The sequence below is a fragment of the Heterodontus francisci genome, chromosome 17 (genome assembly GCF_036365525.1).
Source record: "Heterodontus francisci isolate sHetFra1 chromosome 17, sHetFra1.hap1, whole genome shotgun sequence".
NCBI lineage: Eukaryota > Metazoa > Chordata > Chondrichthyes > Heterodontiformes > Heterodontidae > Heterodontus > Heterodontus francisci.
In genome coordinates, this window is record NC_090387.1 from 82,692,458 (window position 1) to 82,718,749 (window position 26,292).

Consider the following 26,292-nt stretch of genomic DNA (forward strand, 5'->3'; position numbering starts at 1 on the left):
AGAAGAAAGGGACATTTTGTGGAAACAAGGCTTTGTCTGGAGGTGGGTGCTGAACACCAGTAATTTACTTTGGACTGTTGGGGGAGGAACAAGTGGCTGGAACAACAAGGGGTGGGGCTGCCAATTCAACAGGAATCTGTGCTGCTGCAAAAGCACACAGGAAAGCTCCCTCCCCACCCCAATTGCCAAGCCTGGGTCAGCTGAAGCTGCCCAGCTAAACAGACGGAAGGGGATAGATAGTGCCTGGGCAGCTTCAGCTGACCCAGGTGAAGACGACTCCCCCAACCAGAAGACCGGAAGACCAACTTCAAAGACTGTTTTAAGTGCACTGTGAGCACCACCTCCAGAAAGCAAGTCATCCCTTCCAGCCTGTCTTTACCTCTCCTCTCTTACCTCAGCCTCTCCACTAACCTGTTGTTTGTTTGTTTGTCTTTTCAAATTTTTCTGTGAATCTGTTATTTAGTGTGCAAGTCCACAATTTGGGGTGGGTTTAGCTCTTGGACCCATGGCAAGCCCTTCATCACCGGTGGCGGGGCCCTCTACTACCTACGCAGCTGCAGCTTCTGTGGCTGCCCACGTGGCCCCGTCACCCTTTAAATTATTGACATGCAGCCATGGAGTGAAGAGCTATCCCCACCCCAACATGTCTATTGAGGCCTGCGTTAAGGCAATGGCCGTGGTTGTCGGCCCCTCGGCCATTGTTGCGGCCTCAAAGATGTATGGGAAGGCTGTGTTCTTTTTGAAGACCGAGCGGGCGGTGTCCCTGGCCCTGAGTAAAGGGCTCACTGTGGGGGGGACCTTCCTGCCAGTGGACCCTCTGGGGGCCACTGCGCATCGGATAATGTTGTCCAACGTCCCACCCTTCATTCCCAGTGAGCTCCTCCTCCCCCACCTGCACCATCTGGGGGAGGTGAGGTCGGGGATCACCCCAGTCCGGCTTGGTCTTCGGGAGCACAGCCTCCAACATGTCTACTCCTTCCGCCGCCAGTTATTTATGCAGCTGGCGCGGGAGGAGGACGCGGAGGGCCAATTTAATGTGGAGTTCCAGGGGACGGCCTACCGCGTCTTTTGGACCTCGGACGGGGCGCGGTGCCACGTCTGCAAGGGGGTGGGGCATGTTCGGAAGAACTGCCCCAACCTCCCGGCCGCCAGCTCCACCTCGGCGGCCCAGAGTGGTTCCACAGCACCTCCTCCCACTCCCCCCGCACATCCAACAGACACCGCTCAGTCGGTTCCGGAGGCTGTGGTTTTCACAGCCTCTGGCGGGGAGGGGAGCGTCCGTCCGAACGGAAGGAAGACGCGGGGAAAAAAGAAACATCGTGAGGCGCGTCCCCTGGACACTTTGACTCAACCCGAGCCTGAGCTCAGCCCAAAGCCCATTCCCATGGAATCCACCTGTCCCAGGGCTGGGCTCAGGCCCAGGGTGACTAAAAAAGGAAAAAAGGGTGCGGAGGCGGAGGCCTCTGATGACATGGAGGTCTCTGAGTCTCCGCGCCCAAGTGCGAAAAAGAGGAGAAGGCACCCCTCCACAGAAATAACACAGGGCCCTGAGGTGCAGGGCCCATCTGTTGGAGGGGAGCTGCCTCCTGTTTCTGGTCCTCAGGTGCCCCCTACCGCCACCACCAAGGCTGCAAAGTCCGGGCAGGTGCTCCCTATTCCTCAGGATGGAGGGGAGGGGATGGCCCCGGTACGTGAGGCCCCTCCTGAAGGAGTAAGTGGGGCCCTGCTTGTGGTGGGGGAGCCTGGGGAAACCGCCCATTCCGCCACTGCGACTGGGTCGGGTGTCCTGAATGAAGGGGAGGGCGAGGCCCCAGAGGGTCGGGCCTCCCAGCCGGAGTCCACCACCAACCAGGAGACACCCGACCCAGTTATAACTGAGAATGCTGCCCCATCTGCTGGGCCTGTGGGTGCTGGCGGAGCGGGAGATGGCCTCCTCTCGCCGCCTCCAGTCTCGGCTCCGGCTGGTTTCCCGGAGTCCGGAACTTCTGTCTCCCCTGGACCAGTCATTGGCCTGGGGATGGAGGTGGAGGGGGGTCCTGAACCGCTGGTGCCTACAGGCTCCAGTTTCACAATAGAACCCAGAGAGGACTCCTCCGCCATCGATCCTGGGGGTGGGATCGTGACGGAGGCGGGACCAGCTGGCGCGGCCGGGACGTCCGCCCCACAGTGTGTGGTGGATGTGTTGGCCGCTGGCGGTGACGACCCGGAGGAGGATGGGGATTCGGTGCGGGGCACGGAGGATGATCTTGATTCCATCGCCAGTGAGGTGGTGGAGTCCCTCGTGCCTCCCACCGAATCTCCTCTCATCCCCACGGCGGAACTCCGGGATTTCCTCGCGGCTTGCAGGGGTTGCCGCAATAAAGTTCAGCTGGCCCTCGACCGTTGGTCGAATCTGGCGCTGATCATCCAGTCCGTCCGTGCCGCCCTTAAGATAGCGGGCAAGCGCGCGGACGTGAAACTGGTTGAGAGGCGCCGTTTTAATGTGTTCCTCAATGGGTTGCTGGGGGAGTGGAGGGCCAGGTGCACTTCCACTCCCTCCTCACAGTGAGCTGTTGGTGACGGGTTTTAAGTACCTTTGACATGAAGATAACCATAGCCAGCCTCAACATCAACGGCAGCAGAGGGGCTCACCGCAGATTTCACAATCTCTCAGTCCTTAGGGAAGGGAGATACGCGGTGAGCTTTCTGCAGGAAACCCACACCGTTCCGGGAGACGAAGCCACCTGGCTCCTGGAGTGGCAGGGTGGGGTCTACATGAGTCACCTCACCCCTATTTCTAGTGGGGTGGCTATCTTGTTGGCCCCGACTTTTCAGCCGGAGATCTTGGGGGTCAAGGAGCTAGTGCCGGGCCGCTTGCTCCACCTCGCCGTTCGCCTGGGTAGCGTGCCGCTCCACTTTGTGAACGTGTACGCGCCCAGGCCCGGCGCTTTGCAAGCGCGCTTCTTTGAAGAAGTGTCCGCTCTCTTGAGCTCCATCGATAGCGGCGAGTGCATCATCCTCGGGGGGGATTTTAACTGCACCCTCGAGGTGGGGGATCGCTCCGGTCCCCAGCGCGGCCAAGCGTCGGTGGAGAAGTTGAGGGGACTGATCAGCTCCCTTAACTTGGTGGACGTCTGGCGGAATCTCCATCCCGACTCCAGCGCCTTCACATGGAGGTCTGGAGGAGGGGGGTCGCGAATCGACCGCCTCTACATTTCGCAGGCGTACGTCTCCCGCGTTTCGGCGGCCTCCATGCGGCTGGTGCCGTGCTCGGACCACCGCCTGGTGTGGGCGGAGTTCACTCCGCTCCGCACGCGGGCGGGGTCCGCGTACTGGCACTTTAACAACCGGCTGCTGGAGGACGTGCGATTTCGGGACTCGTTCTGTCGATTCTGGGCCGACTGGAGAAGGAAGCAGGGGGGCTTCCCCTCCTTGAGGCTATGGTGGGATGTGGGCAAGACTCACATCCGCGTCTTCTGTCAGGAGTACGCGAAGGGGTCGACCAAGAGGCGGGAAGCCGAGATCGGGCGCCTTGAGAGGGAGGTGCTCAACTTGGAATCCCGCCTCGGTCATGCCGTCGCGGACCCGGCCCTGTGGCAGGCGTACAAAGAGAAGAAGGGCGCGCTGAGGAACCTGCAGCTCATAGGGTCCCGAGGCGCGTACGTGAGGTCGCGGATCCAGATCCTGGAAGATTTGGACCGCGCCTCACCCTTCTTCTACTCGCTGGAAAAATGGCGGGGGGTCCGTAAGCAGCTCGTCGAGCTGCTGGCCGACGACGGATCCTCCATCACGGATCCGGAGGGAATGGGCCTCCTGGTCCGGACGTATTACAGTGCGTTGTTCTCTCCGGATCCGTCCAGCGAGGATGCGCGCAGAGTTTTGTGGGAGGACCTGCCGCAGGTCAGACCGGAGGGCGCCGAAGGATTGGAGGCTCCGCTCACGTTGGCGGAGCTGACTGGCGCCCTCCACCAGCTCTCGAGGGGCAAATCCCCAGGGCTGGATGGGTTGACCGTGGAGTTCCTCAGGGCGTTCTGGGACGTCCTGGGGGACGATTACGCGCGGGTCCTGGGGGAAAGCCTGGCGACCGGGGAGATGCCCCTCTCGTGGCGCAGGGCGGTCATCGTCCTGCTGCAGAAGAGGGGCGATCTCCGCCTGCTTAAAAACTGGCGTCCGGTCTCCCTCCTCAGCACGGATTATAAGATCTTTGCCCGGGCTATGTCTACCCGCCTGGGCTCCGTGCTGGCCCACATGATCCACCCCGACCAGTCCTACACGGTCCCGGGCCGGTCCATCCAGGACAACATCCACCTGGTCCGGGACCTGATCCATCTTTCCCAGAGGACTGGTCAGTCGGTCGCCTTTCTCTCCCTCGATCAGGAGAAGGCGTTCGACAGGGTGGATCACGATTACCTTTTCGGGACTCTGCGCGCTTTCGGACTCGGGCCGCATTTTGTGTCCCGGGTCCGACTTTTATACGCCGCCGCAGAGTGTCTAGTCAAAGTTAACGGGTCCTTGACGGCGCCCCTTCGATTTGGGAGAGGAGTGCGTCAGGGGTGCCCCATGTCCGGCCAATTGTATACCATCTGCGTGGAGCCCTTCCTGTGCCTGCTTCGCAGGAGGTTGACGGGATTGGCTCTGCGCGAGCCGGCCATGCGGGTCGTCCTCTCGGCTTACGCCGACGACGTGCTCCTCGCAATCACAGATCCCGTTGACTTGCGGAGGATGCGCGACTGCCAGCAGACCTTTTCTGCCGCGTCCTCCGCGAGGATCAATTGGGAGAAATGTTCCGGACTCCTGGTTGGTCAGTGGCGGGTGGACTCCCTGCCGGAGGAGATGACACCTTTTGCGTGGAGCACCACGCACCTCCTCTATCTGGGAGTCCACCTTAGTCCCGCTGAGGAAGCCTGGCCGGCAAACTGGCAGGAGTTGGAGGCGAAAGTCACCGCTCGGCTGGGGCGCTGGACAGGACTGCTCCGAGTGCTTTCCTACAGGGGCCGAGCGTTGGTCATAAACCAACTGGTGGCCTCCATGCTGTGGTACCGGTTGGTCACTTTGGCCCCGCCCCCTGTATTTGCCACCAAGATCCAGAAGAAACTCGTCGATTTCTTCTGGGGCAAGAGGAAACACTGGGTCTCTGCCGCGGTCCTGAGTCTCCCGATCGAGGAGGGCGGTCAGTCGCTGGTGTGCGTCCGCACCCAGGCTGCGACTCTCCGCCTTCGGACCCTGCAGAGATACCTGTACGTCGAGCGTCCTCCCAGATGGTGTGCGCTGGCGACGTATTTTTTCCGCCAGTGTCACTGCCTTCAAGACGACACGCAGCTCCCGGTGGAGTCCGTTAGCCGCGCCTCTCTGAGGGAGTTGCCTGTCTTTTACCGGGATCTTTTCCGAGTCTGGAACATGGTCGCCTCCAGTCAGGGCGCTCCCCCGCCGGCGGAGGAGAGCGCCTCGGCTGTCCGGGCGGCCGACTCCGGGGACGGTCCGGCGGGCGGAGGAGTAGCCGAAACCCCCGGGACGCCCCTCACTGCGGGTGGCGAGGGGGCTCGGGAGTGCGGAGCGATCCCGGCCGAGCTGACCCCCGCTGGGCCGGAACTGCTCATCGGACCCAGGCCCCGAAACCCTCCTCGGGAGCCGGTCCCGCACAACCCGAGCCGCCTCTCGGGAATGCCCTCCGTGCCATTCCAATCGGCGCGGAGGGGTTTCCTGTACGGGCTGCTCCTGCACACTTTCCACTTCCTCGCCCTCGTCAGCCGGCCGGACACGCCCTGGCGGTCCGCGTTGCCGTCTGGCGGCGAGGGGAAACCCCGATGGAGGTCTCTCTACGCGGGAGTCTTCCCCCTTTACATCGGGGACCTGGGGTGGAGGGTGCTGCACAGAGCAGTCCCGTGCAATAGGCTTTTAAGTAGGTTCACGGACTCCCAGGCCAGCTGTACTTTCTGCGGCCTGGACGAGTCCGTGTTCCACATTTATACGGAGTGTGCGAGGTTGCAGCCCCTATTTGAGTATCTGAAGGGGCTGCTCCTCAAATTCTGGCTGCACTTCAGTCCCACGCTCCTGATCTTTGGGCACCCGGTGCGGAGGGGCTTGGGCCGGGAGGAGGATCTCCTCGTCGGTCTGCTCCTGGGCCTGGCCAAGGTGGCAATTCACAGGTCCAGGTTGCGGGCCGTCGGGGGTTCCGTCCTCCCCGATTGCCTGCCCCTCTTCCGCGGTTATGTTCGCGCCCGGGTGTCCCTGGAAAAGGAGCATGCGGTGTCCGCCGGTACGCTTGAGGCCTTCCGCGACCGGTGGGCACCGCAGGGACTGGAGTGCATCGTCGACGCCGAGAATGGCATTTTAATTTGAGTTTTTTGTTTATTTATCTGTTTTAATAAAGTTATTTTAAAACTGTAAATATGTACATAAAGGGGGCCTGAGGGATAAAGGCCCCCTCGATGTGAAAAATATAAAAGGGGCCTGGGGTATAAAGGTCACCTTGTAAAAAAAAAAAACGGGGGTTAGCTACAGAGTAAAGCTCCCTCTACACTACAAAAAAAAAGAAAAAAAAAAAAAAAAAAAACGGGGTTAGATACAGAGTAAACCTCCCTCTACACTGTCCCCATCAAACACTCCCAGGACAGGTACAGTACTGGGTTAGATAAAAAAAAAAAAACAGGGTTAGATACAGAGTAAAACTCAAAATTTTTTTTTTTTTTAAAAAACGGGGTTAGATACAAAAAAAGAAAAAAAAACAGGCTTAGGTAGAGTAGAGCTCCCTCTACACTGTCCCACTAAAAAAAAAAGAAAAAGAAAAAAAAAAAAAAAAAACGGGTTAGATACAGAGTCACAATGGATATCCAGTTCAATTTAATTTTTGCTCTCTAGGGTCAGTAATAAATGCCTAAACGGACAAGGAACACAGGCACCCTGTGCTTTAGAAACTGCAGTAGTTTTGTCTCCAGTTATATATAAAGCAGTTTTATTCACGGATACCACTGCAAATCTGTTTCTAGTACACTGCCTTTGCCTGACTTGGTTGAGCTGGTAACAGCCTGAATCCTAACCCGGTTCCTTCCCCTCCCAACATATCCCAAGTCCAATTATCCATGGAGGGAACAGCTGCTTCTGATTTCCTGTGGAGTAATTCGGATCGCCATGGCTATTAATAACGTGAAGAAAATTCCAGACGTTTTCAACAACCACTTCCAGGACAAGGCTCAGCCTCTGCCATCTCCCTAATTACTGACTCGAGTGGGAGGGGCCTCTTTCCCAAATTAGCATATTCCTTTCCCATCATTGAACATAAGTTTCTCATTGTCTAAAAAGCTTGCGGCAACATGTAAAGTACTAACTCGGATTTCAAGGAAAAAGGAAATTATTCATTGTTATCCCAGAAATTCAGCCACCACTTTAATATAAACACACTGCTGTCTTCACATGACCTCAATATCTGCTCTGGGGGGTTGGGGACATGTGATATACTTAGGGAGGACAGTCAATGGTTTGAGCGCTGTCAGGCATCACAGTGACTGGCAGAAGATGATTCATGTCAGAGACAAATTGTCATCATTGTACCTGACCTTTGACCTCTTCACACTGACCTGTTATTGGCTTCATGTGGTTGATAGATGCACTCTATACAGTTAGAGGTATAGATTCAGGTTCAAAGTCACAATTTATATCCATTTTATAGAAATTCCATATCATGTTTACGGATAGGTGGCAAGGGTTGTGGGTGGTTCCCACTGTTCACCTCCCAACTGACCGCAATCGTGTTTTGTTAAAATGATGCTTTTGCCCGAGTGTCTTCAGGGTCAAATAAAGAGACAAAAATGACAGGTGAAAAAAAAACTATTTTTAAACAAATCCTGAAATGATTGCCATCTCACACACACACACACACACAAAGAATTGTTAGATAAAGAAAAAAGGGAGAGAGGTATTTTAAAGTCCTAAGTGAGGTAAATGTTCGTGGTTTACAGAAGGTTATCGCGTCTTCTCGGGAGAAAAAGAAACTTAAAAAAAAAGTTGCAGGCCTGATTGTTTGAGGTCTTGAACTTAGAGGTATTGTAGAGCTCTAGTGGTTGTGATACAGCCCAAAGCTGGTGGTGTAGTTTGTTACCTTCACAGATGGTTAGTCTCAGTCACTTTTTTTTATTTGAACATTAGAACATTACAGCGCAGTACAGGCCCTTCGGCCCTCGATGTTGCGCCGACCTGTGAAACCATCTGACCTACACTATTCCATTTTCATCCATATGTCTATCCAATGACCACTTAAATGCCCATAAAGTTGGCGAGTCTACTACTGTTGCAGGCAGGGCGTTCCACACCCCTACTACTCTCTGAGTAAAGAAACTACCTCTAACATCTGTCCTATATCTATCACCCCTCAACTTAAAGCTATGTCCCCTCGTGTTTGCCATCACCATCCGAGGAAAAAGACTTTCACTATCCACCCTATCTAACCCTCTGATTATCTTATATGTCTCTATTAAGTCACACCTCCTCCTCCTTCTCTCCAACGAAAACAACCTCAAGTCCCTCAGCCTTTCCTCGTAAGACCTTCGCTCCATACCAGGCAACATCCTAGTAAATCTCCTCTGCACCCTTTCCAAAGCTTCCACATCCTTCCTATAATGCGGTGACTAGAACTGCACGCAATACTCCAGGTGTGATGTCTCTGCTGTGATAGCTGTTCTTGGTCGGCAGATTGGAGTCTCGACTGGAGGTGCATGACTCTCTCCCCTGTTGTAACCACACAATGGGCCCGGATGAAAACCATGGCCATTGTTTGATGTTTGAATGGGTATGATGTTGCTGCTTCACACCTTATTCATCTTGGTTTGGCTATGAGCCAGATTGAATGCAGCATCCTCTGTTAGTGCATTATGTCAATCAGAGTCATTAATATGCAGTGGCTCCTTTCAATTTCAAAGGGGTTCACCCCAGAGCTATTTCAGATAAGGTTAATGAGCCTCATCTTTGCAGAAGAGTTTGTGGATTTCCAGTACAAGAGGGGTCATGTAGCCACTACTCTAGACTGATTTAGTTTTAACAGTTGACTTTCTAACTTCATAATTCCTCCATTTCATTGTTTATTTCATCACTGCTCCTTCCGTGCTTGACAATAATATATTTAAAACCTTTGCACTGTGAGCATAGAGAATTTCCTAAACACGTTCATTTATATAGAATTACACAGAAACTCGATGGGCTGAATGGCCTCCTTCCGTGCCGTAATGACTGACTCTATGAAACAGGCCATACGGCACAACTAATCCATGCTGGTGTTTTATGCTCCACTCGAGCCTTCTCCCATCCTTCCTCACCTCGCCCTTTCATCCTCACCCTCTATTCCCTTCTCCCTCATGTGCTCATCTAGCTTCCCCTTCAATTCATTTATACTATTTACTTCAACCACTCCCTGTGGTCGGGAGTTCCACGTTCTCACCACTCTGGGTAAAGAAGTTTCTTCTGAAATCCCTATATTATTTCATGATGACCATCTTATATTGGTCTCTGGTTTTGCTCTTCTCCACAAGTGGAGTCATTCCTTCTCTGTCTACTCTGCCATAACATTTCATAATTTTAAAGACCTCCATTAGGTTAGCCCTCAGCCTTCTCTTTTCCAGAGAAAATAGATCCAGACTGTTCATCCTTTCCCGATGAGGTTATACCTCAAGGTTCTAGAATCATTATTATAAATCTCTTGCACCCTCTCCGCTGTCTCTATATCTTTTCTATAATATGTCGACCAGAACACAGTACTGGAATTGTGGTCTAACCAAGGTTCAATACAAGTTTAGCATAATTTCTCTACTTTTCAATTCTATTCCTCTAGAAATAAACCCCAATACTTGGTTTGCTTTATTTAAAATGGCATTATTAACCTGTGTTGCACATTTTTAGTGATTTGTTTTTCTGAACCCGATCCCCTGCTCCTCCATCCCATTTAGATTCTTCTTTTCCAAATAAAAAAAACAACTTATATTTATAGTGCACAGTGCAATGTAATAAACTGCCTTAAGGTGCTGCACAGGAATGTTATAAAGCATAATTCGACACTGAGCCACATAAAGAGATATTAGGGTAGATGGCCAAAAGCCATCAGAGGTACGTAGGAATATAAGAATTAGGAGCAGGAGTAGGCCACTCGGCCCCTCGAGCCTGCTCCGCCATTCAAGATCATGGCTGATCTGATTGTAACCTCAACTCCACATTCCCGCCTACTCCCAATAACCTTTCACCCCCTCGCTTATCAAGAATCTGTCTATCTCTGCCATAAAAATATTCAAAGACTCTGTTTCCACCGGCTTTTGAGGAAGAGAATTCCAAAGACTTATAACCCTCAGAGAAAACATTTCTTCTCATCTGTCTTAAATGAGCGACCCCATATTTTGCAACAGTGACCCCTAGTTTTAGATTCTCCCACAAGAGGTAGGTTTTACAGGAGTATCTTAAAGGAAGAAAGAGAGATAAAGAGGTGTAGGAGGGTATTCCAGAGCTTGGCGCCGAGGCAACTGAAGGCATGGCCGCCAACTGTTAGAGAAACTTCCAAGCCTGTTTGTGAAGACACTGAGACTAGGATGCTTTGGTGGAGACTGTTTCTTGCTAGCCACAGAGCTTACTTCTCCACTCCCAACAACATCCAGCCAGTGCTGACTGGCCTTTATATAGTGAGTACAATTAACTAAATACCCAACACCTGTTCACCCTATTACCTTCAACTAGGTATGAAACAATTAGACACTAACAGATTCCCCTCTTTAAATTAAATTTTATATATATATATATTTATAAAAAGAGACAAAATACATTTTTCTTTTTCTCTATCTTACATTATTGTACCATCAACAGCACCAGTCATTAACATACTGTATATTTCCCCCTTTTCTTAAACAAAAAAAACTTGTTTAAAGAATTACAAAGTGATCTTCACAAAAAAATAATTTCCACGTTTTCCTAACTCATAACACAAGACGTTCCTCTTTGAGGACATCCAACAATTTCTTTGAACAAACACCTCTTTGTAAAACAATCTGACAACTGATGACTTGCGTCTACCCATTTTATTTTGGAAATTTCTTTCCAACATTTCTTTTATACTCGCGAGATCAATCCTCAACCTCTTTTCCGTGACATTTTTTGTCAAATGGACATTGTCCCAGAGAGAATGGTTATCTATGTAGCATTCTATAGGAAAACATTTCTCCGATTGTCCCTTATATAAGAGTTCCTTTAAAATACTTCATAAATACATACCCATATCTATCGCATCTATCAGTGCAAGTGTCTCAGCAGCTAAGGTGCTTTTAACAATCCTCTATTTTCTTCGATTCCCAGGCTAACAGACAACATTTATCATTTCTTCCCACCAAAGATATAATGAACCTGCTGCGCTCTAATAACTATCGGGAAGATTAGCGTATGAGGTGTCACTAAAAATGACTAATTTCATTTCTTCAGGGTCACCCAATGCTGGAAACATGAGTGTACATTTATCAAAACTCAATTTCTTCAATGTCTCATTTGCTTTCAGCACTTCCCCAACAGTAGCATGTTTCAGCATGGTGCTCAATGCTAATAAAACATAGCAAGCAACCGGCCTAGTTTGTGCACAACCTGTTGAATTGCCCGATTAAGCTCCTTAACTGGTCTGCTTCTTCCTTGGTTGCAGAGTCTTCCTTTTGTGAGGATCTGGCCCAATTTATTGGGATCCTATTAACATTCTCTAGATAAGACTGTTGATTTAGGGTTACTCCCAACTTAGTCTGCCTAATATTTAACCCTCTACATGTAAAAGCTCCAGAAGCCTGACTTCCAATTTTAAATTCCTGTAAAAATTTATCTATCACAAATTTCTCAAATGCCTCAGATCCTCCCACAGAAAATCATCCACATGCATCAAGAAAATGCCTGCTAGTTTTTCCTTCATAGGACCAACAAAACATTGCCGGATACACTTTTAGTTGAATGCAACCAGTTTTTAGTAGGATGGATCTAACTGAAAAACACCACACCCTGGATACATCATTTATCCCAGAAACACACTTGTTTAGCTTCCATAATTTCCCCTCTATATCTCCAACTTCTTTTGGTGGCTTTAAAAATACTTCTCTTTGAAATTTATCCTCTTGCAAAAATACTGCTTTGATGTCAATGGATTTACATTAACAGGAGTGTCGCTAAAAGGGCGAGGAAAATCCTCAAACTTGCTTTTCCTGCTGTTGGGGAGTCTACTCTAACTTCCTGCTTGCCTAGTCGTTCCTCAAATCCCTGAGCTACAAGTCTGGCCTTAGCTTTATACATACCATCAGGAAGTACTTTCTCTGTACAGATCAATCTATGGGACAATGCTGGTTGTCCTCTATCTGGCACCTCCATGTATATGGCAAACTCTCTCCAACTATCAAGCTCTTTTGGTAAAGGATCCTTTACCAGCTTATCATCTACCTTGTTAGTAGCCACTAGAGCTTCTCTATCACAAGGGCTCCTTGTGAGCTCCTTGCCTGCTCTCTAGTTGTTGCTTTTGTGAAACCACATCCCTTACTAGATTTCCTATACCTTTCTGGACTGCTCCTACTCAACCTGTCCCTCCCACAACCAGACTTCCTTTCACAAGTTCATGACCTTTTCCTTGGACTGAGAGAGTCTTCAGGCCCAGTGTTTGAATTTACGCTATGTTTTCTGGCCTTCCACAATTTCACTTCCTTCTGCCAATCTAGAGGCCTGATATCCTGTCCCTTGTCTTGCACATTCAGCCAATCTTTGTATTTCCCTGTGGCCTTTCCTGCCATTCCTATAATGGTGGCTTCCCTCCATTCACCAGTCCCTTCTGACACATACATCACTCTAGTCCCAACTTTCAGTAGTTGACCTTTGGGATAAATGGCCTTATCTGGATCTTCACTATCACTTGATCCACTCTCAGTTAGCCCATTATCTGCCACAATCTGTTGCTCATAAAGTCCGACATATGAGTACGCGAGGTACATGGTGCATCATCAGTGTCCATCATTTGTTCAGATTTTGTCAATGTATAATCAGTGCCAATAAGCCGCGAGGAATGTACAGTTTGGTTGCCATGTTGCAAAATCACCTTTGTCATCAGTGCCTATAACTGATGGCCTCATCCAACAACTCAAAGCTCTTGATTTTTTTCTGAGACTTCTGCCTTAATAAATGCTCTTCTCCGTGCATGCATGGCATTCAAATTTTCCGCAAAAATTGAACTAATTGTAGTCCCCTCTAAAGCGGGGGGATGATCTCACGTTACTGAAGATAGTTTTGGATTCCTGCCATAAACTAATTGATAGGGACTGTAGTCCCCAACCATATGAAGCGTGTTTTTTTTACATGAACTGCCCACGCCAGAGCAGTAGTCAATTTACAATATGGCTGGTCAGGTAATTATTTTGAAGCATTTCGTCAATCACAGCATGATTTCTCTCTCAAATTCCATTATTAAAAGGACTTTCTGCTGCCGTGTTCATTGCTACAATATTCATATTTTCACACACACTCCTGAACTCATTATTGGCAAATTCTCCTCCATTGTCAGTTAGAAACCTAGCCGGTGCTCCCAGTTCCATTCCTATCCACCTTTCCATTATCTCGTCCACTATTACTTTTTTGTCTTTACTATAAATTACTATTGACAGACTGAATCTAGTCGCTACGTCCATAAAGTTTAGAAGAACATTTTTTTTGTCTTTATCCCATAGCTTCAAATCCATCGCTATAGTTTCATTAAAGTCCTTTGTTAATGGGAGACTCACTATGAGTGTCGATGGCATCTTTTTTTTACAGATATCACATTTTCCACTGATATCTTCGATAAGTTTGGTGTAGTCATCATCTATTACTCCTGCATCTTTTAACAGAATCTGCAACCTATGACAAGGTGAATGTGCAAACAGTTGATGTAGTTTTGAAATAATTTGCCTTTTCTCCTTTAAATCCCTACCCCCAGATGCCATTAATACCTCTTTAACATCCTGCTTAGAGATGTTAGGTCTTGCTAAAGGAATACAATAATGTCCCGACTGTGTAAACTGCAAAGCTATAGATTTCCCAAAGACAATCGCCTTATCGTGTTCCATATCCAATTTCATCGATGGTTTACTTAACAGCAAAGGTTACTGGATACTACATCCATACTAATAAAATGGTTTACCCCTGCTATTTTACACAGAATTACCACTCTTTTTAGTGATTTCAACGTGTTATCATTCCCAAACAGGTAGAACTGTCGTATTCTTTGACCTTACTTCAGTCTTCTTTACTTAAAGAATCCATGTAACACCTGAACCAGTCCACTTCACATACTGTGGACATACACCCACTGTCTAGTATTGTGCAATTGAACGAATGTGGAACTAGGACACTCATTACTGGACTGAAGCTTCTCATGACCAGTACAATTCCTTCTAATTATCAGTAGCATCATCCTTGCCTTCCGAACCTTCCAATGCTGCTAGCATTGTATCCTCCACCTTCAGTGTCACTGCTGAAGAGCCCATTTGCACCACGAAAGTGGCCGGAAAGGAATGTTTTCCCCAAAAAATTTTCAGGGCATCAGACGTCTGATCAAAAAGCGTATCTCTTCTTTGAATCTACCTCCAGTTAATACCAAGAGCCTATCCATGTTTGATATCCTAGCACAATTCGACAATTTGAAGGCAAGCACTGATCTAGGAATTTCCAAGTAGAGTCATTGCAACCTTGCATGTAGTCAGTTAAACTCCATAATATATTCTTCTATGGAAGAACCATCCATTTTTCTAAATTTATCAAAGTCCAACCATGCCTCATAGGCACTCAATAAGTCATCTTTCGTATAAATGTTATCCATAAATTTTAAGAGATTGTCCAAACGATGATCCTCTCGCTCCGAGAGCGCTTTGCCCTGATCTTGCTTCTGGCAGGAAATGAAAGTGCAAGGGCTATTCCTTGCTTCCTTTTTGCTAAGGACATAACCCGTGTCTGTAGATCAACTTCATTCTTCCATTGATCGCAAGGTTCGGCTTCACAGAACAGCGGTGGAAAATCATATCCTGACACCTTACACCTGGTTTAAGTCATCTTTCTCCAAAAAGAAACTCCAATTACAGTCTTCTCAAAAAAAATAACTCCAATTCTAATCCCATCTCTGAAAACAAATCTTTGTCTTCAATCTTCACTTTCAGGCAATCATCCTCTGCTACCAATGTCAGAGAAATTTCCAAGCCTGTTTGTGAAGAAGACACTGAGACTAGGATGCTTTGATGGTGACTGTTTATTGCTTTTGCTACCAAGTTTACTTCTCCACTCCCAACAATACCCATATATATACATCTGAGTACAATTAATTAATCAACATCCAACCCCTGTTCACTCTATTACCTTCAACTACTAGGTATTTAACATCTATTAACAGAACTTATTAGACACTAACATCAATGGTGAGTGATTAAAATCAGGGATGCTGAAGAGGCCAGAATTAGAGGAGCACAGTTGGAGAGTTGTGGGGATGGAGGAAATTACAGAGATAGGGAGGGGCGAGGCCATAGAGGGATTTGAAAACCAGGATGGGAATTTTAAAACCGAGGCTTTGCTTGACCAGGAGACAGCATAGGTCAGCGAGTACTGGGATGATAGGTGAATGGGACTTGGTGCAAGTACGGACACAGACAACAGAGTTTTCAATGAATAGTCGCGTGGTAGCACAGAACATGAGTATTGCTGAAAAAGAGGCAGGCTTTTTGTCTTGCACTCATCAGGACAGATGCAAGAATACCAAATTTCAAAGGGAGCAACCATTTATACTGCACGAGAAAAAGGTGCTGATTGGTTGGCAAATCGACTCTGGTCGAGGTGTTGCCAAGGAGAATGCACCAGAGAACTGTTAGTTATTTGTACTTAGATGTACGTATAAACAGCCAGCCAGAACTGGCTGGGTGTTGTTAGGAGTGGAAAAGTAAACTCTGCAGAAAAGCCAATAAACAGTCTCCACCAAAGCATCCTAGTCTCAGTGTCTTCTTCACAAACAGGCTTGGAAGTTTCTATAACATTAGTAGCAGAGGATGGTTGCCTGAAAGTTTAATTCAAAAAAGGGGGAATGCCTGGATATGTTCATTTTGCCTGCCGAGGACAGGTCCCTGCGTATGAACATAAGCAGTTTCTAGCAAGCGTAAGTGAGCCATGTTGCGAGCCCGACTGATGATCTTAAATTGGTTGTTCATGTAATTCTTAGCACACTCGGGATTGTTCAGTAAGTGCTGTCCAATCGCAGAATCACATCTAACATTAGACATCATGTTCTGAGTTTCGTAAGTACGGGCTGGTTGAGTTTGGTCAGTACTCTGCCTATTGTGAACAGCTGAATTAAAACAAGAAATGCTGGAACCACTCAGCAGGTCTGGAGTTCCGATGAAGGGTCACTGACCCGAAACGTTAACTCTGCTTCTCTTTCCACAGATGCTGACAGACCTGCTGAGTGGTTCCAGCATTTCTTGTTTTTATTTCAGATTTCCAGCATCCGTAGTATTTTGCTTTTATTTTAGTGTGAACAGCTGAATGCTGTTTGATATGATCTGTCAGTCATTGGAACATATAGCCTACATACTTGGCATCGCAGCAGCACTGGAATTCATATGCCACATTACTTATTTGTGTGGTAGGCAGAACGTCATTAACAGCGGCATCCTAAAAGGATAGAGTGGGTGGGAGTCAAAGCTGGGGGCTTCGGCTCTATGTGGTTGAGCTTCTCGATGCCTTCACCAATTGAGAGGTGGGACAGATGACCAAAGATTCAGTCAACGATGCTGCCCCTTTAGGTGTGCATGGCATAGGAACTGTGAGACTGTCCGCACAATGGAAGCTTCGGGTATTGAGCTATGAGTCAAGTTAATTCAATCACTTCTGTGGCAGTTTCTGTCTGATTTCCTCTCCTTCCATAGGCTTGATGCTGACGCTGTCTGTTATTGCCCTCTGCTGGCCAGTGATGGAGAGTGCACCTGCTGATTCCAATCCTTTTGTGTTTTCCAGGTGCCACACGGGATATTGGCTCAGCCTTGACTCGAATGTGCATGAGACACCGCAGCATCGAAGCCAAGCTCCGGCATTTCACCAAGTGAGCGTTTCATTATTTAGACCAGAAAATTCAATAAAGCATTTGGGCTGGGGTTTGACGGACAAAATGCTACCACTGTGGTACTGACTGGCACAGTAAGCTGCTCTCTAATTGGGTACAAGCAGGGATGCTACAGTGGGTGTCAGCGCCTGTTGTTAGGGAGGAAAAACTCCCTCTCTGGTTCACGTGAGTGGATGTCACGCAGGGTGATTGTTGTATTTGACTCTGATGCCCCCCACAGTTGAGTAGTTGCCAGCATGGGCAAGGCTCGCATGAGAAATGTGCCCTGTGGAGAGGTGCTAGAAGGCTGCTAGCGCCTGTGGAACTGTTTCCCAGCAAGAGTTGAACGCTTTTGGGGGAAAAAGTAAATGGGAAAAGAGGAATTCTCAATTTAAAAAAAAAAGGTTTCACAAAAAAGTACAGGTAGCAATGGTTTCTGCATTATGGTCTGTTGGGAGTGATACCTCTTTATAAAGCAGTGCCAAGGCGAGGGCAGCCGATGCAGCTTCTCTCTCTCTCTCTCTCGTGGTCAGTACATTGCCATTTACTCTCTCTAGTGCCCTGATGGAGAGTCTGATCAACCCTTTGCAGGAGAGGATAGAAGACTGGAAGAAATCCGCCAATCAGCTTGACAAGGACCATGCCAAAGGTACAACAGTGAACTCGGTCTCCCTCTCCTTTAATTTGTAGATTTAATCTTGGACGAGGGCCAAGGTCCAAAGCTCCAGCTCCTACTCCCAGGCATTCAGCAAAAGGCTGTGATGTACCACCATTTTCAGCCAGTGGATGGTGCTGTTGTGTGTTGTAAATCACTGAATATTTCAACACTGAAACTGGGGCAATTGTCCTGCTCACTCCCTGGGCTGTGACCTGTGGGGTACGTCACACAACCTTTATAGAGCTCGCCCAATGTTCATTCCATTCTATTCCATTCCCATCAATGCACTGATAATCAAATGATCCAGAAGACCTAAAGCGACCACTTAGCTTTTGCTAAAAGTTCCCATGTAAATCTTACTTCTAATATTTGAAATTAATTTTATAAACTAAAATTCTGTATAGCTATACTCAATGGATAAATATACAGTGCCTACACGGGTATCCCATTCATCTGTTCCAGTTGTGCACTGTGGGCACATTATATGAACAGTCATGGGATGGGAATTCATTGTGATATTTTATCAGTCAATTTCCAATGAGCCAAATTCTTTTATAATATTCCTAGTGCATAAATTGCAAGTGTCAAAACCCCTTCTGTTCAGTCCCAGTGTAGACCATCCCAATGGATCCAATCCTCTCCCTGTGTAGACCATCCCAATGGATCCAATCCAGTCCTCTCCCAGTGTTCACTCCCAGTGTACACAATCTCAATGGGGGTCTAATCGTCTCCCAGTGTACACAATCCCAGTAGGTCCAATCCTCTCCCAGTCACTCCCAGTGTACACAATCCCAATGGGTCTAACCCTGTCTATGGGTTGCCAATCTGGGTGTACGATTTCTGACACTGATCCACAGGTGATTCTCTTGACATTTCAGTGCTGTCAGAATCCTGTGTGTTAATCCGGATGATCCCCTACCCACAGTGAAACATTTGCTCCTCCTTCCTCAGAGTATAAACGAGCTCGGCATGAGATCAAGAAGAAATCATCCGACACCCTCAAACTTCAGAAGAAAGCCCGGAAAGGTGAGTGATTTGCTTGTGCCCATCAGTCTGCTGTGACCTGACACGTGGATCAGATAGAGCTCTCCAACCCACTGTCACAACTGCTTTGAAGCTTGTAAGCAGGAGAATAGACTCAAAGCATCCGCATCATATCCAGATCACTGATACATTTACAAATGTTCTTGTGCAGTTTCAAACATTATCCAGTTTCCTGATATTCAGTCTCTCTCCCCCTTCCTGGACACTGCTCTAAACTCGGGTGACACACTTGTCTAAAATCCGAGGTAGTTTGGATATCAGTAGAACTGAATGTAACTGATTGATTGTAAAATAACCACAGCAATGGCTCATTTAGGCTGTGGTATTTGCAGCAGTGCAGTGATGTTTACGAGAACTGTTACACTGCTGGGCAGGTTTGTTTAGGGAAGATGTGGTAGGGTACTTTGTCCAGATGTGCCCTCTCCTTTCTGTCTATTGTGCAAGGTCCTCAGTCATTAACACCGCTATTCCCACTTGGGGTATCTTCCTTCTCTGATGTTCTTCCTTTCTCCTTTTACTCTGTGCTCCCTGTAGAACTCCTCGGTAAGTCACATGTCCGATGGACGCGGTGCTTTCTCTACTCTCACATGTTTGCTATTTTCATTTATTCCACTTTATACATTCAGTGTCCAGCCAAGTGCTACAATCGCATAAATAATAAAGATCATTGTACGGCATTGAACTGATTCACTGTCGATTGTTAGTCTCACTCAGAGAGACCAAGAGGTAATGGGTGGGGAGCTTAGTGTTTGATGGGATAGTGTAGAGGGAGCTTTACTCTGTATCTAACCCCGTGCTGTACCTGCCCTGGGAGTGTTTGATCGGACATTGTAGAAGGAGCTTTACTCTGTATCTAACCCCGTGCTGTACCTGCCCTGGGAGTGTTTGATCGGACAGTGTAGAGGGAGCTTGACTCTGTATCTAACCCTGTGCTGTACCTGCCCTGGGAGTGTTTGATCGGACAGTGTAGAGGGAGCTTGACTCTGTATCTAACCCTGTGCTGTACCTGCCCTGGGAGTGTTTGATGGGAAAGTGTAGAGGAAGCTTTACTCTGTATCTAACTCCGACTGTGCCTGACAGAGTTTTTGCTCACACTGAGAGTAGTCAGTGGGAAAGTATTGATTGTACTGGCTGAGGAGTGAAAATAAGAAATAGGAGTTGGAATAGGTCATTCAGCCCTTTGAGCTTGCTCTGCCGGTCAATAAGATCATGGCTGATCTCCTACCTCAACTCCGCCTTCCCACACTATTCCCATTCCCTTTGTATCCAAACGTCTATCGATCTCGGTCTTGAATATACTCAATGACTGAGTATCCACAGCTCTCTGATTCACAACCTTCTGAGTACAGAAACTTCTCCTCAACTCAGTCCTAAATGGCCGAACCCCTATTGTGAAACGGCCCAGCCCTGGGAAACATCCTTTCAGCATCTATCCTGTCAAGCCCCTTAAGAAATTTATATGCTTCAATGAGATCACCTCTCATTCTTCTAAACTCTAGGGAATATAGCCTTAGGATAGGGGGTTGTGTTGCACAACCTTTCCTTAGGCGTGCATTCTAGCACTTGGATGCGACATTGACTGTTCAATAGCCATTTCATTTGCCTGTGGACTGCTGCATCATGGGAGGGCTGTCTGGCATGTCTTTGTTTTGTGTTGCTCTAGTTGGTGTGAGCTTCGTGCTCTTGGAAACCCAAGCTGTTGCATGACTGTCCCTGAATGCCTTGTGGGGAGGTAAATCTGTGTACAATGTTTATAATTGCCTTTTCAAGCTGTTAATGTTCCCTGTTCTGCCTACTTCTTGTCACAATATTTTATTTTGAGGGGTGAACTGCTGGAGAGTTTTATGTGAGATCTTTTTGAATTGAAAGCTGGGTGATTTTCTACTGTTCACCCTCTCAGTCTGTCCTCAGCCTGTGCTGAGTTTGCCAATCTCAATCGGGAAGGAACTGGAGTTGGCCTCAGGGCCCCAGAGATGGGATCGGGACGGCGGGGGGAGGAACAGTCAGAACTCCACCACTTCCACTGCCCCCTCCTGGAAGATGTGGGTTTGTTGGTGTCGAATAAGGAGAGCACTGGCTTCTGTTGCGATGCCCTCTCCAGTTGACAAGCCTGCTGACACTCAATTTCTGAAGTTACACTTGGGTGAGCTACACTGCTACCTGTGGAACTGAACCCTGACAGGAAGCCCAGGGCACCTTCAGGAGAGGAGGGGGAAAGAGTGGGGAAAAATAAGCAGCACATCCTAAAAGCGAAGGTTAACCTGTAAAAATGAACAGTGAACTGACTACTGTTGAAGAGCAGTCACTATACTGGTGTTTACCCCACTGAGGGGACAAGCAGTCGTGTCTGGCTGCCCCCAGTGTAAGTGAATGACAGTCAATCCATCCCAGCACATTTAATTTGAGCCGCATTTTGCTTTGTCAAGAGGCCATGAAGGGTTCTTGCACACACCAGCTCAGGCGGCTGACAGCTCTGCTTGGTTCACACTCAGTAGCAGTTCCAATAATGACCTGCGGGCAGCGCTGCTGGCACATTACAAGGCCTCTTAATTCAAATATCCCTTAATTCAAATTACAACAACAACTTGTATTTTATTTGCAAAAATAATTTAAAACATCCAGGAATTCAAATTTTGTTCTGTAAAATATGATTTTGAATTACTAGTGGACTAAATAAATGTTCTTTTCTCTTTCCATTTTGTACCCTGTTTTGAATTGTATATGATTTATCTTCTGTTCTTTTCACCCTCTCCAATTCTCTTTTCCCTCCCTTTCCTCTCCAAAGTCCTTGAATGTGTTATCACCTCCCAAATCTGTGCCCATTTTTCCCAGAGCTCCATGTTTGAATCCCTCCAATCGCGTTTCCGTCCCTGCCACAGTGCTGAAATGGTGCTTATCCAAGTCACAAATTACATCCTGTGTGACTGTGACAAAGGTAAACTTTCCCTCCTCATCCTTCTCGACCTGTCTGCAGCCATTGAGACAGTTGACGAATCTTCCTCCAACACCTCTCCACTGTCATGCAGCTGGATGGGACTGCATTCACCTGGTTCCATTCTTATCAATCTAATCATAGACAGACAATCCCTTGCAATGGCTTCCTGCTCTTGCACCGTTACCTCTGGTGTCCCACAAGGATCTATCCTTGGACCCTCCTATTTCTCATCTACATGCTGCCGTTTGGTGACATCATCCAAAAGCATAGTGTTAGTTTTCACATGTATGCTGACAACACCCAGCTCCATCTCACCATCACTACTCTCGACTCCTCCACTGTCTCTAAATTATCAGACTGCTTGTCTAACTAACGTCCAGTACTGGAAGAGCAGAAATTTCCTCCAATTAAATATTAAGAAGACCGAAGCCATTGTTTTTAGACCCCAGTACAAACGCCACAGCTACTGACTCCATCCCTCCATTGGACAACTGTCTGAGGCTGATGCAGACTGTCTGTTACCATATTTGACCCCAACATGAGCTTCTGGCCACATATCCACACCATCACGAAGACCGCCTATTTCCACTTCTAACATTCCCCAACACTATCCCTGCCTCAGCTCATCTGCTGCTGAAACCCTCATCCATGCCTTTTGTTACCTTGACTATTCCAGTGCACTCCTGGCTGGCCTCCCACGTTCTACCCTTCATAAACTTGAGGTCATCGAAAACTCTGCTACCTGTGTCCTAACTTGCACCAAGTCCCTTTCATCCATCATCCCTGTGTTCGTTGACCTACATTGGCTCCTAGTTAAGCAATGCCCCGATTTTATAATTCTCATCCTTGTTTTCAAATCCCTCCATGGCCTCACCAACCCACCACCCCCCCCCACCGCCTCCCCCATCTATATAATCTCCTCCAACCCCACAACCCTCCAAGATATCTGTGCTCCTCTAATTCTGCCCTCTTTGTGCGTCCCTGATTTTGACCGTTCCCCTGTTGGTGGCTGCGCCTTCAGTTGCCTAGGCCCTAAGCTCTAGAACTCCCTCCATAAACCTCTCCACTTCCCTACCTTGCCTTTTTTCCTGGAAACTATTCTTACAACCTATTTTTATGGTCAAGCTTTTGATCACCAGCTCCTGTGATGAACCTTGGGTCATTTTCCTATGTTTAGGCACTATATAAATAAGTTGTTGTTGCCACTTAAGGATTTTTTAAAATTTAATTTTCTGTCCTGCTTTTGAAACAAACTGATGGTGAAATATCAGCTTCTATGAGCTGTACTCTCAGTGAAAATTTGCTCCTGTTTAAGGCCTGTACCATTTCCCTGGCTCTAGGAGGATAGGCTTCCAGTCTGACCCTAGGCCTCTGTTAGTGGGTGTAACTAGATGCCTGGGGTTTTTTTTGAGCCTCTTCCTTCAGGGAAACCACTTGTCATCTTCCCACTTTCCCACAAAACAGCTGGGATTGTGACTGTGATGTGTGACTTAGGTGTGCTGACGTCTCCCGGAATTTAAGATCCGTCACTTTAATCGAACAACATGGAAGAAACACCACTGGGACATTTTCTTCTGCAGCCGAAGTCACAACAAACCTGTAGGGCTGCAGCACTCCCAGGATGTAATGACACCCTACTCAACACACTCTCCAGTATAATTATGTCATGGATAGAGTAGTTTCTGGAGCGCAGTGGATTGTGGGTATTGTAGTCGCCATTGACCAATTGACATATGATTCATAGAGATATACAGCACTGAAACAGGCCCTTCGGCCCACCGAAAGTGGGAAGTTGGTTAAAGGTGTGAGGCCATGTGATGAAACAACCCCCCCCACCACCCCCCCCCCACCCCAAATATGGTTTAACCAGAGTCAGCAACTCTAGATTGATTGTAAATATTCTGTGCAGGGATTCATCCCCAAGCAGTGCACTAGCAATCCAAATCCATAACAGCAGATTGCTTTAAATAGTTAAAATGCAATGAAAGGCCTTTGTTAAACAAGGCCTCACATACCCCAGGGAGTTGTTCCTCTGTTTGTCCACAGTGAAGCTATAGTTGCTCTATATTCCAAATGCAGGTAAAGGTGACCTGAGGCCACAGGTGGAGAATGCGGTCCAGGATGTGAATGACATGTACCTGCTACTGGAGGAGACAGAGAAACAGGCCGTGCGCAAGGCCCTGATCGAGGAAAGAGGCCGATTCTGCACTTTCATCACTTTCTTACAGCCTGTGGTGGTAAGGAGCAGCCCCAGCCCAGCTCGGTACTGGGGAGAAAGGTAGAAAAGACCATTGAACAGGAAATGTCATTTATGAATTTGACAGCATTCATGGTCTGGGGGTATGGACAGTGCCCGTCATGTGCGTTCGAATCTAGCCCAGACTGACAGGATGAAAGTCTCTCCTCTCTCTATTGGCTGCTGGCTGGAAAGGGGCAGATGTGAAACAAGCTTGAGCCAAAACACAGCCTCGAGTGATGCCCTGGCACAAAGCCATGGCAATTTGGCACAGAATTCGTCCAGGATGGTCAGATCATGAGTGGTGTAGGAATGAGAAGATTTCACACTCAAGATTGTGGAAGATGTGGGAAGGTTTTCACCTCTGGCCGAGGTGTAACACAATCATAAATCAGTCTTTTAGCTGGTCTGGGAGTGCTTGATACCGTCACTGGGTGACATGAGAAATGGTTCAATTCTCCGACATTAACGTTCCTCACTAAAAGCATTCATGAAGATTTTAGCATTTTGAATCAACATTGGTGCAGCTTCATTCATTTTAATCTGTCCTGACTCTCTGATCTCCCAGTTTGTAGATTAATAGCCAATTACCTTGCAGTGATTAGATCATAATTAACCATTCCTGATGAGACATTGGTAAGTGGTAAACTACTCCCAGAGTCTCGACAGGTAATAGTCAGCTGGCAATTACTCAACTGGAAATAAAAATTGGGACAGTTAGAAAAGGGGCTTCTGAGTGAACACAGAGCCAACATTATCCCCTCAGTGTTAACGTTATCAGCAAGGACTCGAAATGAAACACCGTTCACTGTATCTTAATGCAATAGTATCACCCGAACTCCTCGATTAGATTCCAGCCTGTAACTCACTTCCCGATATCCATTATTCTATATATACACCATCTGAACCCCTCGGTTAGATTCCAGGAGCTCACTGCCAGTGTAGAGTGGAGATACAGTACACTGTACCCTAAACAGGGCAGAGGGAACAAACCAGTCTGGTCTCCCTATCCTGTTCAGTGCTTAGGGGTGCTTTGCTGGGCATTGTGTGTGTGTGTGGGTATTTTCTGTGAGCAGGCCATGGTGCCAGCAAGGTTGTATTTATTCTGAAGCAGTGCCTCTTTGAATGCTGCCCATTTCTGTGGAAATCCACTCCAGTATGTGTCAGTATCACTTGGAGGGGGGGGGGGGGGATTTGGAGAATCAGTGAGGTGGGGTGGGGGGGGGGCGGGGTTTGGAGAATCAGTGAGGTGAGGGGAGGGGGCCATGTGTGGATATTAGAGTGATTTAACAGGTCTGTCAGGTTTAACCCGCTGTGTTTTTCTAGGATGGGGAGATTGCAATGCTGGGGGAGATTACACACCTGCAGGCAATCGTCGATGATCTCATTGTTCAGACGGCAGAACCCCACAAGCTGCCCCCGGCCAGCGAGCAGGTAGGGAGAAACGCTCAGCTGTGCTCACACTACAGCCTCCTGTAGTTAACGTGTGTGTGTGTGTGTGAGAGAGAGAGAGAGAGACATGAGTGCATGATGAGTTTGCAGGCTGAAGACAAATCCGAGTGCGTGTGGGCTCACAGCACAAAACTGCGCAGGCTTGGAGGGCCGAATGGCCTGTTCCTGTGCTGTACTGTTCTTTGTTCTTTGCCCCATATTTGACACCAAGGTTCTGCAGGGCCAGCTCCTGGTCATGCTGGGAGCACATGGGTGGCACTAATGTAATGTAACCTCCATCCCAGGGTTTAATCGATGTCTAAACCATGAGTTGGGGTAGCACCTCCTGTTAAGCATGATCTAAGGGCCAGCACATGGGCTATTTCACCCTTGAATTGGCAATCTTGCCCTCGGTGCAAGTATATGCAATTTGGAAAGGATTCGAGGTCAGTAGAGGGGGCTCTCGTGCTTTTGAACTATGCAGAGGGAGTTTTACTCTGTATCTAACTCCTTTTTTTTGAAGGTAGACTTTATATCCCAGGCCCCTTGTAATTTTGTTGAGGGGATCTTGATTCCCCAGGCCCCCTTTATTTAAAATAAATAACTTTATTTAAAATCAGATAAATAAAACAAAACTTAAAGTAAAATGCAATTTTCAGCACCTATGATGCACTCCAGTCCCTGCGGTGCCCACCGGTCACGGAAGGCCTCAACTGAACCGGCGAACAGCAGATGCTCCTTCTCTAGGAAGACCCGGGTGCAAACATAACCTTGGAAGAGGGGCAGGCAATCAGGGCGGTCCAAAGGGGGAGAGTTGCAGCCTGGGTGCGGACACACATGGCCGCCCTCCTCAACTGGGAGACTCTGGACCGCAGCAGAGACCCTGTGTTTCCTCTTTCCCCAGAAGAAATCGACGAGCT

General features: G+C 47.9%; 1 protein-coding gene across 15 annotated transcripts in view; it reads left to right on the plus strand.

The window, feature by feature from the left end:
- LOC137379096 (protein MTSS 2-like) overlaps window positions 1–26,292 on the plus strand; it is a 206,150-nt gene that overhangs the window by 127,021 nt on the left and 52,837 nt on the right. For all 15 annotated transcript variants that reach the window (XM_068049761.1, XM_068049764.1, XM_068049763.1 and 12 more), the window contains exons 4-8: window positions 16,984–17,068; window positions 17,626–17,717; window positions 18,678–18,752; window positions 23,785–23,942; window positions 25,268–25,375. In XM_068049761.1, coding sequence (XP_067905862.1) covers window positions 16,984–17,068; window positions 17,626–17,717; window positions 18,678–18,752; window positions 23,785–23,942; window positions 25,268–25,375 — 518 coding nt within the window. The remainder of the gene's footprint in view (window positions 1–16,983; window positions 17,069–17,625; window positions 17,718–18,677; window positions 18,753–23,784; window positions 23,943–25,267; window positions 25,376–26,292) is intronic.